This window comes from Hypanus sabinus, chromosome 8 (genome assembly GCF_030144855.1).
Source record: "Hypanus sabinus isolate sHypSab1 chromosome 8, sHypSab1.hap1, whole genome shotgun sequence".
Lineage (NCBI taxonomy): Eukaryota > Metazoa > Chordata > Chondrichthyes > Myliobatiformes > Dasyatidae > Hypanus > Hypanus sabinus.
In genome coordinates, this window is record NC_082713.1 from 48,217,621 (window position 1) to 48,233,934 (window position 16,314).

At 42.5% G+C, this 16,314-nt stretch overlaps 1 protein-coding gene across 11 annotated transcripts in view; it reads left to right on the plus strand.

The window, feature by feature from the left end:
* The window catches only part of nhsl2 (NHS-like 2), a 431,863-nt gene that overhangs the window by 382,880 nt on the left and 32,669 nt on the right, over window positions 1-16,314 (plus strand). For 10 of the 11 annotated variants that reach the window (XM_059977093.1, XM_059977083.1, XM_059977084.1 and 7 more), the window contains one exon: window positions 11,008-11,141. In XM_059977093.1, coding sequence (XP_059833076.1) covers window positions 11,008-11,141 — 134 coding nt within the window. Of the gene's footprint in view, window positions 1-5,483; window positions 6,345-11,007; window positions 11,142-16,314 lie in introns of those variants that run through there. The other variant, XM_059977092.1, reaches the window with a different exon arrangement.

Here is a 16,314-nt window from a genome sequence, read left to right on the forward strand (position 1 = left end):
CGCCTCTTCAGCGCACTATAATCCACACACACGCTGCCTACATCTTCCACGGCTTCAGGGGCCAGTCGCCGTAACCTCTCTCCGAGGTGTCTTCAGCGGTCAACTCCCCTCCCTAGTGGTATTTCGCAGCGTCCACTAAGAGGGTCTCACCCTCAGATACTTCCCCCAGGCCATACCACCACCGGCTCTTGTTTGAATTCGGTATCGGCCCAATGCTGCTACACATGTCCGCTCAAGCAGCTCGAAACTCTGGGTGCATCGACAATGCCTCCAAACAGCGCTCACCCGCCTTCTCCGGGCAGGCCTCCAAGCGCACCAGCAGGATATTGGTTCTCTCTAGAACAGAAACGCTGCCCGTCTCAACAGTGTCCAGACACATCAGCATTAATGATTCCTGAACCTCAGTCACCTCCACTTTTGCCTCCAAGAACTCCATTTTCACTGACTAACAACCATCGTCTGGATAATCACCAGCACTGGTACCCCAAATCTCCAGTGCCCTCAATGTCATCAAGGATAAATGCTTCAAATAACGGTTATAAAACAAACTGTACAGCAACTTAACTGGCGCCCCGGTGCCGAGGATGGCTTTAACTTGACTTCCATCCATCCGTAACAACACCTGTGCGCTTGGTCCCTCTAAGCCTTCAGGAATAGGGTCTGTTCCTTTCAGGAGTTCCTCGGTACATTGCTGGGAATGTGCTCCCCCAGAGACCCCAAGCCATTCCCCCACTGGGCCTCCTCTAAGTTTCCCGACACCTCTCGGATCATCGGAACAACTGATCCCCTTGGCAGATCCCCTTGGCACCGTAAGTAATTTATCTGCCCTCTTAGCCAAAAGGGATTCCCTAAAAACTTTCCACCAATCTCCTGCCACGGATATGATAAGCCCCTCAGCTGCGGCATTTGACTTCCAGTCGAACCACACGCATTTTCCCACACTTTCCCAGAACTGGCAGCTGTCACTTCGAGGTAATTGCGCCCGACAGTTCTAACAACGTCACCAGCCCGCCTGCTCAAACTTTCAACCAGTCCCTGTTGCTTTCCCTCAGCCAAGCACTGCCACTCACCCTGAGAGGCCTGCTCCACCCACCCCTCTGCCTCTTTAGGGCTGGACATTATTCCAACAACTGGGCGAAGCCTACCACTGCTGAAACATCCCAACCTGTCACTCCTCACTCTCCAAACAGTAAGGACAACCCATGGTCCCACCACCATTTCATCAACGCTAGTTGGAACTTGAACAACGCCCTCTGGGGCACCAACAGCCACCCCACCCAACACACATGCAGAAATAACCAGCAATCGCACACCCGCAAAGGCACACCAGCTCTTCACCACAGACATAATTTAAAGAGGGTGATCACACAGCTACCACAGAAATCAATCCCGGACAAGCCCCTGGGTCACCTCAGGCTCGCTCAGCTCATTCCCATCTAGGGGAAGCAGCCTTCGCCCCCGCCAAACTGGGTAATCAGCTGGTGTGGATGCTGTGTGATGTCCCCGCCTCGCCCAACTGCAGACAGTACACCATACGCGATTAAATGAGTACAATTTATAAAGGTTACTATAACTAAATGATTAATAACGATACAGTATATATGAAGAAAAAAAAATAAAGAAAAGGCGCCAAACTTATCAAAGTCCAAACCACTTCATGCACAACCGTGCACAACATACACAGTAACAAAGAAAAAAGAAGAAACCCCCTTTACACAAGTTTGGTTTTTGTATCTGATATCCAGGAGGAAATGAAATTAGACCTTTTAAACTGGATGCTGGAGCAGATATTTTAGATGATATCCATATGGCTGATCCATTGAAAGGCTATAAAGAATGAAAACAAATGGTCAGAGCCAGACACAATGTGCTGGAGGAACTCAGCAGATCAGGCAGCACCCAAGGAAATGAATAAACAGCCGACATTTTCGGCTGAGACCCTTCTTCAGGCTGGAAAGGAAGGAGGAAGGCATTAGAATAAGCTGGGAGAACGGAAGGAGGATTAGCTGCAAGGTGATAAGAAAAGCCAGGTTTGGTGGAAAGGTAAAGGGCTGGAATAGAAGGAATATGATAGGAAAAGAGGGTGGATCATGGGAGACAGGGAAGAAGGAGGGGCACTAGGAGGAGGTGATATGCAGGTGAGAAGAGGGAAGAGGCCAGGAACGGGGATAGAAGAAGACAGATGAGGAAGGAAAATATTACTGGAAGGAGAAATCAATGATCGTGCCATTGAGGCTACCGAGATGGAATATAAGGTGTTGCTCCTGCACCCTGAGTGTGGCCTCATTTTGGCAAAAGAGGAGGCTATGGACTGATATTTTGGAACCAGAATGGGTATAGGAATTAATATGGTTGTCCACCTGGAAACTCCACTTTTGGCAGACAGAGCAGAGGTGCTCAACAAAGCAGTTCCCCATTTTATATTGAGTCTCTCCAATGTAGAGGAGGTTACATGTGAGTACAAGATACAATAGGCAACCCCAACAGGTTCGCAGGTCAAATCTGTCTCATCTGGAAGGTCTGCCTGGGACCCAGATGGAGGTAAGAAGGGAGCTGAGTGGGCAGAGTTACCATTTCTATCACTTACAGGGATATGTGGTAGGAGGGAGATTAGTGGGGAGGGACAATTGAACAAGGGAATCATAAAAGAAACAATTTCTGCAGAGTGCAGGAGGGAGGTAAGGATGTGTGTGGTGGTAGGATTCCGTTGAGTATTAAGTATTGGATGCTGAGGTTCATTGGTGGTAGGTGAGCCCGAAGGGAACTCTATCCCTGTTAGAGTGGCGGGAAGATGGGGTGAGCGCTGATCTCCTGAAAATGGAGGCGATACGGGTAAGGGTATCAATGGCGGAGGAAGTGAAACCCAATTCTTTGAAGAAGGAAGACATCTCTGATATCCTGGAAAGGAATACCTCATCTTGTGAACAGATGCAGCAGAAATGAAGGAACTGAGAAAAGGGAATAACATTCTTATGGTACATCGGGTGGGAAGAGGAACAGTTAAGATAGCCGTTGGTAGATAGTTTGTCAACAGAGATGGAGAAAAAGATATCGAGAAAGAGGGAGACAGGTGTCAGGAATGGATGAAGTGAATTTAAAGGCAAAGTGGAAATTGTAGGCAAAGTTGATGAAATTGACAAGCTCAGCATGGGTGCATGAAGCAGCACTAATGCAGTCATCAATGTAGCGCAGGAAGACTTAGGGAGGATTACCGGGGAAGGTTTGGAACAAGGTCTATTCTACACCACCAACAGAAAGACAGGCATAGCAGGTGCTCATGGTGACCCCTTGACTTTGGAGAAAGTGTGAGGAGCTGAAGGAGAAATTCTTCAGGTTGATGACCAAGGTGAGGAGGGTGGTAGTGGAAGGGAACTGATTGGGTCGTTTGTTGAGAAAAAAGTGGAGAGCTTTAAAGCTTTTTTTAAAATGTGGGATAGAGTTGCACAGGGACTGGACGTGCATGCTGAGCATGAGGTGGTCAGGGCCAGGGAAGTTGAGGAGACTGAGAGCATCTGAAGAGTTGTGGATGTAGGTGGGAAGGGTCTGAAGCAAGGGGATAGAATGAACATGAGGCATGTGGACATGAGTTCAGCGGGGCAGGAGTAGACAGAGACAATGGGCCTACCTGGCCTACCACCCACCCAGCTGCACCTAATACCCTTTTGCTAATCCACCTTGTCCTCCTCCCACCTTTTCATTCTATTGTCTTCCTCCTTTTCCAGTCCTGAAGAAGGCTCTCAGCCTGTTTATTCATTTGCCCGAACTGCTGAGTTCCTCCAGTATGTTGTGCGTGTTGCTTTGGATTTCCAGCATCTTGTATTTATAATAGTAGGCAGGGTCATGCTACATATCCAGTGTCATAGATTACTGTCGGTGCCAGGTTTGATTGCTTGTCAATAGGCCACAAATAAGTCAAAGTTAATATATTATCGAAGTACGTGTATGTATGTCACCATATCTTAAGATACATTTTCTTGCAGGCATTTACAGGAAATCAAGAAATACAATGGTATTTACAAAGTATAAAACGATACAGAAACAATGATGAAAAATTAATGTGCAAAAGAAGACAGTTGTGCACATAGATAGATAGCTTGATAAATAAATTAAACAAATCTGATGTTGAGCTGTAGGGTCCTTGAAAGTGAGCTTGTAGGCTATGGAATCAGTTCAGAGTTGAGGGGAGTGAAGTTATCGACGCTGGTTCATGTGCCTAATGGTTGTACATTAATAACTGTAGCTGAATCTGGTGGTGTACCTGAGGTTCCTCAACCTCCAGCCTGATGGTAGTAGCAAAAAGAGAGCATGCCATGGATAGTGGGGGTGCTTGATGATGGATGCTGTGGCAGCGCAGCTTGTGAATGTGCTCAGTGGTGGGGAGGCTAGTAGAATATTCTCTACTATGCATCTATAGAAGTTTGTTAAAAGTTTAGCCATGATTCTGAATCTACATCAACATCTAAGAAACTAAAGGCACTTACCTGCTAGTCCCCGGACAGATCTCTGATACATTAATGCCAAGGAAGTTAAAGTACTGACCCTCGCCACCTCTGATAACTCCCCTAATGAAGACTGGCTCCTGGACCTCTGGCTTCTTCGTCTTGTAGTCGATGATCATCTCTTTGGATTTGCTGACATTGTGTGAGAGGTTGTTGTGGCACCATTCAACCAGACTTTCATTCTCCCTCCCATATGCCTATTCATCATCACCTTTGATTCAACTAACAGTGGCATCATCAGCAAACTTAACATGGCATAGGCATAAAATGAGTGGAGCAAGGTGCTAAGCACACAGCATTGTTGTGTACCTGTGGTACCTATTGGTGATTGTGGAGGAGAGGTTGTTGCCAATCCAATATGGACTGGGGTCTGTGAGAGAGGAAATCGAGGATCCAGTTTCATAGAGAGGTATCAATGCTTACGTCTTCAAGCTTAGTGATTAGTTTGAGGGGATGATAGTTAGCCTCAGAATTCCATAGGGAAAACATTAACAAAAATAAATGCCAGCCGTGATTGGCATATGGAATACTATCCATTCTAAGACTTGGAAACCGGGGGCCATATTGGAACAGGATCAAGCTTGTCCATGATGCATCTCACAAGTACATTGGTATTCAAGCCTTCATTGTAAGTTGATACAGATGCAATGCACACAAGCTTGGCTTAACGAGGCTACTGATAATGTAGCCTGGCCAGTGTTTCTCACTCCTCCTCCTCCTCCTGCCACACAGACACCAAAAATACATTTTAATAATTCTGTTGAAGCCAGGCATCAGACAGGTATGACTTGAGAGGGAAGCCTTCAACTAATATGGCAAGCATGCCTCAATAATGTCACTGGATTCTGATCTATGTATCTAAATAGGTTGGGCATTCACATGCCCTGTCAAAAAAGCAAGTGAGATGTGACCTGTATTGGGACAGTAGTTTTTTTTTACCTGCGCTGCTGGTTTCTGGCCAGAGTGAGTTAAGGTTGGGGTCCCTGTATTAGGGGCCACAAATGAGAATGACCAGTTGAATGAGGTCTGAAAGCGCATTTGAGACTTCTTGAAATAAAAGGGAGAGAGGGGAACTTTACCATATTACAGTATGTGTCACAGCAACATAAGGGCAGGCATCACACAATCATAATCACATTTATTTATTTTGATTTTAGACCTCACTTTTCTTCTGTATTACTTAATATTTTATTTCCTCTTTGTGAATGCATGTGAGTCATTGGGCTACACCCACATAACTTTGGTCATTATATTATACCTCTACAAGTCCAATCTCTTTAACTTAATTTATTTAGTGACTTGTCGTGGAAGAGGCCCTCCTGGCTCTTCGAGCCAGACTGGCTCAGCAACCCCTGACAAACCCGATCAACTCTAACCAAATCAGGAGACAATTTACAATGACCAATTCACAGACCCAGTACATCTTTGGACTGTGGGAGGAAACCAGAGTACTGGGGGAAAACCCCACATATTCCATTGGGGTGGGTGAGGTGAATACAGAACAGAACACACCGAGTTCTAATTGCATTACAGTATCCACTACACTACTCTTCATGCGTGTAGCCACTGGATATCATTATTACCTGTTATCTAATCATAATTCTATTGTAGGTCTTTATGTAGAAACTGGCTGTTACATGTCTAATGTTACAGCAGTGGGTATCCCATTATAAAATGCAATTAAAAATTTACAGAAGCAGGCAGCACCATTGCAAAATCAATCACATGGTGTGCGTGAGATCCTGGCAGTACAAATATACTCGTGTTCTGCTAAAACACAGAGAGCAATTTTCTACAGATTCCACCAAGAGTAAAGAATGGAGACTTGATGAGCAAGGGAATTTTGTAAGAGAATGATTTCACTTTGGAATGTAAAAAAATAGTGTTGTCTGAATTTGCTTAACCTTAATTTGTAGTTTCATTTGCCGTGTTAGTCAATGGTGAAGATGTTACCCGAGAGTGTGAGACAAAACAAGTGTAACTGACTCAGATCTTGAGATTATGGTGGTTTAGAACACTGCTTTTCACAGAATACAGTTTCTGCTGAGTTGATTTTAATTCAGAACAGCTGATAGGGTTGAAATTTACAGGGTTAAGACGTTTAAAGGTGAATCCCAGATGGATGTTTGTTAAGTAGGGAGGGTGGTATTCTTAACGAGCCTACAGGGTTAGATTGTTAAGAATAACAATTATCTTTACACCAACCTGTAATTTGAATTATGGAGTAAGGTAAAAGTAAGGCTGGGGTAGCTCAAATAGGAAAGTATCTGAGCTGGAAAGGGAATTGCAGAACAAGTGCAGAATTTCATACATCGTGGAGGGGTTGTTGCACTGTACAAATGAATCACATAGGCACTAAAGGGTATTCATGATTCCTGATGAACCATGTCAATAGATCTAATAGAACAAGAACCAGTTTAGGATTACTGAGCTTGAGGAGCAGCAAAGTTCGCTTCAGTGCACCTGCTAAAACTCCAAGATAGCAAATAGATGGCCCTTTTTAAAGGGAGAGGAAGGTAACTGCTTAATAAGCCAAGGCGTTGAGGGGAGTTGAGATTGTGTCATATCAGCTATAGAATTATGGTATGGTGGAACTGGCTCAAAGAGCTGAGTGCCCTATTCTTGATCCTATTGATATGTTTATGCCTTCATAAATATGAGTCACTGTTAATCAAGCCTCAGAATCTGACCTATTTATTAAGGGGATTGTTGCATTGCTCAAGAGGGTGAATGTTCTGAAGTGGTTAAGGGCGGAGTCTATTTGATTGGAGTTAAAAAGCAATAGAGGTGCTATAATACCACTGGAGTATAAAATAGGCTGCCAACTCATGGGAAATGAACTAAATGAAAATATCAGAGAGAAATTTAAAGAAATGCAAAAGCATAAGGGTAATATTTAACTTAATATAGACTCCTTGGTAATAATATAGGGGGCAAAAAGTGTGATGAAGAAATCTTCCAGAGCTAGTACATTTCCAGCTCAACAAGAAACCTACCACTGAATCATATATGAAGTAAAGGAGATTCCATGATTCCTGGTGAACCATGTTGGTGGATCTAACAGACCAATAGACCAATCAGCTGGATATGGTCCTAGTATGTGATAATCATGCCATAAGGATATGGCATAGATAAAATAAGGATAATCTAAGTTAAAGAATGGCAAATAGAAGAATGACATATTTCGTTAAGATTGAGAGTTGATGTGGCTGAAGTGAAGTGGAATCAAAGATTGGTAGATGAATCTATCATTTCTAAACGATGAGTAGAAGTGGGAAAAGAGCAAATGAAAGTTGTCAGGTTAAGATCATGTGAGAAGCAAGCTGATTATAATAAGTTCACAGTGAAAGAAGAAAAAATGAAAACAAAAAAGGACAGAGAATGTATGAGAAAAACTGGTGGCAAATATATTTAAAAAATCAAACAGACCAAATTTTCCTTTTGCCTGTGAACAACAATCTGGTGAAAGGGCTAACTATTGACCACAGGTTAGGAGGCCTACATCTGTGCATAAGCCTTTCCAAGAGCATAACAGCACGGGTAAAACTGATTTAAAAGTTTACTTATTGCTAAAAGTAAGGAGATATTTACATCATGAAAGACAAAACAGTGTGGGGACCTTTGTAACCTGTTAGCTTTATAAGACACATGTACATCAAAACATACAGTGAACTTCATCATTTTGCATCAAATTAAATCAACAAAGGTTGTGCTGGGCAGCCTGCAAGTGTCACCACAGTTTCAGTGCCAATGTAGCATGCTTGCAGCTCACTAACCTTAACCGTGTGTGAGGAATACCAAGATGAAATCCACAGTCATGAGGAAAACATATAAACTCCTTACAGACAGGTGTAGGAATTAAACCCTGATCCTATAGCTGGCATTGTAAAGTATTGGCTAACTGCTATGCACTTGTGCCACTGCCCTTTTTGAAGGGGTGTGTAGCAACAGACCGTTACGTGCCCAAGACTAAGGAACATTAATGTTACCAATAAATCTGAGGAGAAATCAGGGATAATTACTTACCCTGAAGAGTGAAAAGTATATGAAACTTATTGCGATGAGTCCTGAGATGAATTCAAGGGGATATCTTAAAACCTCATGAACAGAAACACATGCTGAATGCATTAGTTATAGGAGAAGGCTATTGGTCTGAATGGTTTGCTTCTGTGCAGTATAACTGCCTTTGCAAAGTACCAGCTGGAACATAAGAGCATTTGTTGGAGAAATAAGTTCTGAATAGATATCACATGCCAGGCCATAAGGAAATATGGCATCAAAAACTACTTTGTCCTTAGCTGAAGATAGGGAGCATTACAAGGGTGAGAAGTAAAAAGTTACAAAAAGAACCTTTTTGTGATCTTGGGACTTACCCAGTTTTATCTCTTCTCACACTTGACCCATCCCTTTTTATGTCAAGCTAAACTGTTTATGATATTCTTGTCCTTTGCTGTTGTGTAACCTTTAAAAACAATACTATAATTCAAACCTCAAGTGCATTTAGCAATGGTAGAATTGTTTGAGAGAAGTTATTAAATCTAGATCAATTTAGATTAACATCTGCAGCTGCAAAAAAAAGACCTCTGCTTGAAAAAATACAGATCCTAACATTGTAAGTGAATAGGATTAACATCAAAAGAGTGACGGTCTGCTCGCAATCTGCTAGTTAGAGGCGGAGTAAATATTCCCATTGTGTGAGGGAACTGGACATGAATTAGGAGAGTTATAATCAACAATACAGAGAGGGATCTAGCCTGTACCTTAGACCGAAGGTTCTTGGGGTGAAAAAGATTTGGGCCTCTGAATTTGTCATATATGTACAAAGAAGATTTGGACATTGTGTCTTGGATCAGAGGTAAATTGATGACTAGTCCAGAATTCTAGAAAAGGGCCTAGGATTGTGGTTGAGGATGAGAGAGACAAGGAGATAAGTGATAGACATAGGGTTGAAAACTGGTAACCTCCACAAGATAATCATCAAGATATCTGGATTAAGAGAGGTCAAGGGTAGTTAGTGCATTTAGAACGGGGCTGAACATTTCAAGAAGCTTCCTGTTTTATCATCCTCTTCATCTAAACTATGCTTCTTACTTTAGCAAACAATTTCTGGGTGGGACAGGCCCAAAGGAAGTTCTTGTGTTTGGGGTTGCAGCTGGTGCTACATTTCTTTAAAAAAAAACCTAAGATATTAGTGCAGGGCCCACCTCTCCAAAAAACAAATGCAAAACAACTATAAGTAGTTGTTATCATATTTACACTTGGGTTAAGCTGCTTTTGAGTTAAATGTGATTCTAAAGCAAGTTTAAAAATTGTAATATTACAGAACACAAAGGCACTTTTACTAACAGTGGAGATTTGGGAATTAGTAGAGGGATTTGATTTGTGGAAATATGAGCTTATTTTCTTACAGGGATTTGAGGATATTTGATGTTGATTACCTGAATCGTAAGAATTATTAGTTGGAAGCTCATAGAATGTGAGTCTTTGATTTTAATTGGAAGTAATGGATGTAGATCAGCCAACACCTTAATCCTTTTATGTTTAGTACTGTCACCCTGCAGTAGAGCGGTACAGCTGGTAGAGTTGTTCCTTCACAGCTCCTGTGACCAGGATTCAATCCTAAATTTGGTGTTATCAATATGGGATTTGCACCATTTCCCTGTGACAGTGTGGATTTCTCCTGGAAGTTCCATATTCTGCTCACTGTCCAAGGATATGTAGATTGGCTGGTTGGTAGCTTAACAGGCCACTGGAAATGCCCTTTGGCTGTGTTGTAGAATCTGAGGGAAGTTATTGGGAATGTGCAGAGAATAGGTTATTGGAAAAAAAAGTAGCGGGGGAGTGGGATTGCCTATTGAACCAGCACTGACTTGATGGCCAACATGCTGAAGAAAAACGTGGAAGTATGAAACCCACCTTTTCTTCCCCAAAAAGCAACTGAAACAAATTTAAAAAAAAAGCAAGTTTCACATTAGATTCAAAAAAGGTTTCAAAGTTTCTTCTCAGCAGCTGTTTTGCACATGTTATTCCTAAGGGACTATATTGCACTATAGCAGGTAGCACAGGATACTCATAAAGGCAGACAGTGGAAGGGCCAGGAGAAAGGAAATCCAACCATTGTCCTGACAAAGCCATGAGGTTTATAAGGATGCTCAAAGACGTTAAAATGAATATAGTTCCAGGGTGTCCTCAATGGGGAGTGGCTGCACATCCCTAGAGTATTGGTAAGAGTCTAGGGTACTTAAGATTTATTTTCTGAGCTGTGAGCTTTTTCTTCAGAACTTCATCATTGCTAAGCAATCAGTTTTGTTTTGACAATGCCATTTCTATTGTCATTCAGAAAACCTGCACCCTTCAGCGATGAGCTTGCTATTGTGCTGTCAGTATTAGAGGCAGAAGGATTCTTACACTTAGATCTGTTTGAAATCTTACATAGTAGCAACCTGTTCCACTATCTTCCCTCCCTGAAATTCTCTGACATGTTAAAATGTGCTTTTTTTCCTTTCAGAACAGTTTGGTGAGCCAGTGATAGAGGGTAAGCTGACTGCAAATACCTTCGGACAAAAACCTGCTCTCAACAGAGAGGTCATTCCAGATAGTTGCCCCAGAAAAGGGGAAAAACGTATGGAATTTGTGTTGATTGTAAGTCCATAATGTATTCTGGATTTGTGTCAATGAGAATATATAGCGTCGTAAAATTGAGCATGCACGATATCTGGTAACTGAAAAGTCTATGGGTTTTAGTAATGATGATGCAGGTGGAGCAGCTGACCACTGCTTTTGCCTGGGAGATGGCAGTCAGGTTGAAAGCCGTCTAATGACCCTTCCTAGGAAGCGTATTGTAGCGTCAGATATTTCTGGGGAAATATTAAGCTGGGTTCTGATGCCCCCTACAAATAGATATTCTAGTATCCTGAATAGTGATTGCAATGGAAGATCTTCCATACATCCACACACTCATTAATGTGACAATTTCAATTTAGTGGAGAAGAGAAAATGATTAGAAGGAAAAAGGGCTCAAAAAATTAATAGAGCAGATGCATGTGATAGAGTGTGCTTGAAAGGTGCTTGTTCTAGTGAATATGATTCATACTTATTAGTGCTAGTTCCTGTGTACCTGATGCTGGATTCAGTGTCTTTGTATAACATTACAGATTTTGTTATGTAAATAGTAATTCAGTTAAGTAACTTCAAATACATCTGTAATAAGAAAAACAGTAATTGTCTCCAAGTAACTAACAGATTGTTGTAAAAATCTTTCCGGTTTAATTGGCAAAAAATGCATCTGTCCATAATAGGTTTCAGGGAAGGAGATGTATTTATCTATTAGTCATGTAGAGTCAGAGTTGCACAGCATAACAATAGACCCTTCAGCCCACTGAGTACAGGCAACAATCAAATATTCATTTACATTTGTTCTACCACAATCCCTTACTTCTCCTCACACATTCCATAAGACATAGGAGCAGAATTAGGCCATTTGGCCCATTAAATAACAGAAAAGACTCAATTATGGCTGATCCTTTTTTATTCCCCCTCCTCAGCCCCACTTCCAGGCCTTCTGCCCATAACATTTCATCCTGTGGCCAATCAAGAACCAATAAATCTCTGCCTTAAATACACCCAATTACCTGTGGTAACAAATTCAACAAATTAACAACCCTCTGGCTAAATAAATTTCTCTGCATCTCAGAATTAAATGGATTCCCCTCTATTCTGAGGCTGTGCCCTCTTGTTCTAGATTCCCCCACCATGAAAAATATCCTTTCCACATCTACTCTTTTTAGTCCTTTTAACATTCAAAAGGTTTCAACGAGATCCCCCCCCCCCCCCCCCCGCCATCCTTCTAAATTCCAGTGAGAACAGGCCCAGAGCCATCAAACATTCCTCGGATGATAACTCTTTCGTTCCCAGGATCATCCTCATGGACCTCCTCCAGTACATCTTTTCTTAGATAAAGAGCCCAAAACTGTTCACAATACTCAAGGTGAGGTCTCACCAGTGCCTTATAAAGCATCAGCATCACATTCCCTGCTCTTATATTTTAGACCTCTTGTAATAAATGCCAGCACTGCATTTGTTGTCTTCACCATTGACTCAACCTGCAAGTTAACCCTTAGGGTGTTCTGCACAAGGATTCCTAAGTCCTTTTGCATTTCAGAATTTTAGATTTTCTCCCTGTTTAGAAAATAGTCTGCACATTTATTTCTTGTACCAAAGTGCATGATCATGCATATTCCAACAGTGTATTTCATTTGCCACTTTCTTGCCCATTCTCCTAATCTGACTAAGTCCTTCTGCAGCTATCGGTTTCTCAACACTACCTCCCACCCACCAATCTTCATACTATCTGCAAATTTTCCAAAGCCATCTATTCCATCATCTAAATCATTGATATACAACATAAAAAGAAGTCATCCCTGCACTGACCCCTGCAGAACATCATTAGGAAAGCCACGCTGGTAACTTTACTGTAATACCGTGGGCTCTTAACTTGGTAAGCAGCCTCATGTGTGGCACCTTGTCTAAGGCCTTCTGACAGTCCAAATATACAACATCCACTATCCCCCCTTTATCTGCCATACATGGATCTCCTCAGATAATTCCAACAGTTTTGTTAGGAAAGATTTTCCTTTAATGAAACAATGCTGACTTTGTCCTATCTTGTCCTGTGTCACCAAGTACTCCATAACCTCATCCTTAACAATTGACTCCAACATCTTCTCAACCACTGAGGTCAGGCTAACTGGTCTTTAAATTCCTTTCTACTGCCTCCCTTCTTTCTTAAAGAATGGAGTGACGTTTGCAATTTTCCATCCTCCAGTACCATGCCAGAGTCCAATGATTCTTGAAAGATCACTGCTAATATCTCCACAATCCTTACTGCTACATCTGTCAGTACCCTAGGGTGCAGTTCATCTAGTCTGGGAAACTTATGTACGCTTAGGTCTTTCAGCTTTTGAGCACCTTTTGCCTTGTAATAGTAACTGCACTCACTGCTCAATCCTCTATCATTCTGCTAATTTTTGCTTTTACATTAGCTTTGACTTCTCTTGTCAGCCACAGTTGTACCTCAGGTAGTCCCCGTGTTACAAATGTCCAACTTACGGACAACTCGTACTTACAAACCGAGGAAGGAGAACGCAGTCCGCCATTTTAAGTTGGATCGTGACACTGTCCACCATTTTAAGTCATTGCCATTGACACTGTGTTGAGTGTTTAACTTTGTATTTGACTTAAGCTTTTCTTAGTAAGATTCACCCTGACCCCACCACCCATCCACCCCCCCCCCCCCCCCCGCCGTTCTGCATTCTGGTCGGCTGGTGGCGCAGTGAAATCAGTACCAGGCTGGAGAACGGAGTTTCCGGAGTTCGATCCAGTGATTGACCTTTCCCGTGCCGGGTTGATGTCGATCCAGTGACTCCATACCTTCCGTGCTAGGTTGATGTCGAGCTCGCAACTCAACCTCGTTAAAAAAAAACACTGCCACCTCCAGATTAAATTCCGACGCGGAATATTGTGGATGATCAAATACCCAAACCCAGCACAGTCTGGTATTTTAGCCATTTAGCCTGTCTCAATGCGGTGGTCCTTAGGACCCAACAGACCTCGGGAGCTGCTGCCCGCAGTGTTTCTGTTCCATTGACGGGAAGTGATCGCGATTGAAAATAAAGTGGAAATAATCAAGCGTTTGGAAAGAGGTGAAACGCCATCGGTCATTGGAAAAGCATTAGGCTACAGTCGGTCAACGATCATAACAATTTTAAAGGATAACAGATAAAGTGAGGATAATGGAGCATTTGAAAGGTGCTGCCCCAATGATAGCTACAGTTATTACTAAGCAATGCACTGGTTTAATTATTGGAATACGTACATTTCTTAAGTGTTTTATTTGCATAGAAAGGTAAAATATATACTATATACTAAGACAAATGTTTGACTAATTGCTGCTAAATAATACCGGATGTACTTATTCCGACTTCTGTACAAATCCGACTTAAAGATGACCTCACGAACGGAACTCGTACGTGACGTGAGGACTGCCTGTGTTTTTGACATTTGAGTATTTATTTGTTTTTGAAATACACTTATCCTGCACCTTCCTCATTTTTCCGAGAAACTCAAACAATTGATCCTCGCCAGCATCTCCTTCCAATTTACTTTGTCCAGCTCCTCACTCACACTATACCACTATAATTTCCTTTACTCTACTGAAGTACTGTTTTGTCAGACTTTATTTTCACTATCAAAATTTAAGTTGAACTCGATCACATTTTGATCACTGCCTCTTAAGGTTCCTACACCTTAAGCCCCCTAATTGCCTCAGGTTCATTACATAACACCCAATCCAGTCTACCAGATCTCCAAGTAGGCTCAACATCAATCTGCTCTAAAAAGCCATCTTGTAGGCATTCAACAAACCCACTGTCGGGGGATCCATTGCCAACCTGACTTTCCCAATCTACTTGCATGTTAAAATCTCCCATGACTATCTTAACATTGCCCTTTTATTTCTCATTGTAATCTGTAACCCACTTCCCAGCTACTGTTTGGAGGCCTGTATATAACTGCCATCAGGGTCCTTTTACCCATGCAGTTTCTTAACTCAACTCACAAGGATTCAGCAGCTTCCAATCCTATGTCACAGCTTTCCAATGACTTGATGCCATGCTTTACCAGCAGAGCCACACCTCCCCCTCTGCTGACCTTCCTGTCCCTCTGATACAATGTGTAACCTTGGACATTCAGCTCCCAACTACAACCATCCTTCAACCACAATTCAGTGATGGCCGCAACATCATACTTGACAATCTGTAATAATGCAACAAGATCATCCACCTTATTTCTTGAACTCCATGCATTGAGATCTTACACTTTGAGTACAGTATTTGCTATCCTTTTGATTCTGCTTCACTAATACACTGATACTCACCCTGCTGGCTGCGATTTTGTCCTATCATCTGCCTGCCTGTCCTGGCAGTCTGACTACTTGCTACCTTTGTTTTTTTCTTTTAAATCATCTATCCTATACTGAGCCCCTTCATTCTGGTTCCCACCCCATGGTCAAAATAGTTTAAACCCTCCCCATCAAACCTGCCCACGAGAATATTGGTCCCCTTCAGCTTCAGGTGCAACCCAACACTTTTGTACAGGTCAAACCTCTCTCAGAAAGGATCCCAATGATCGAAGAACCTGAACGATGCTCCCTGCATCAGTCTCTCAGCCACGCACTTATCTGCCAAATCATCCTGTTTCTACCCTGACTGGGGCGTGGCACAGGAAGCAATCCAGAAATTACTACCCTGGAGGTCCTGCTTCTCAGCTTTCTACCTAGTTCTCTAAACTCTCTCTTCAGAACCTCATTGCTTTTCCTTCCTATGTCAAAGGTATCAGTATGTACCAAGACATCTGGCTGTTCTCTATTCCTCTCCTAAATGCTGTGGACGTGATCTGAGATGTACCTCACCCTGGCACCTGAGAGGCAACATGCCATCCAGTTAACTCGTTGATGTCCGCAGAATCTCCTGTCTGTTCCTCTGACTATTGAGCAACCTATCATTATCTCTCCTCTCTTCTCCTTCTTTCCCTTCTGCACCACAGCCCCATGCTCAGTTGCAGTATCCTGGCCTACATGGCATTCCAGGGAATGTAATTGTCAGTTTGTATCTGCAGCAGGTGATGAGGGAAACTTGACTCAGCCTCATCCTGGTCACTGATTGAATTTGTCTGTAACACCACTGATAAGAGTGACACCACATAGTTCCTTCAGAATTTTTTAAAAATTGAAGATGGGTGTCCTCCCTGGGGTATATCA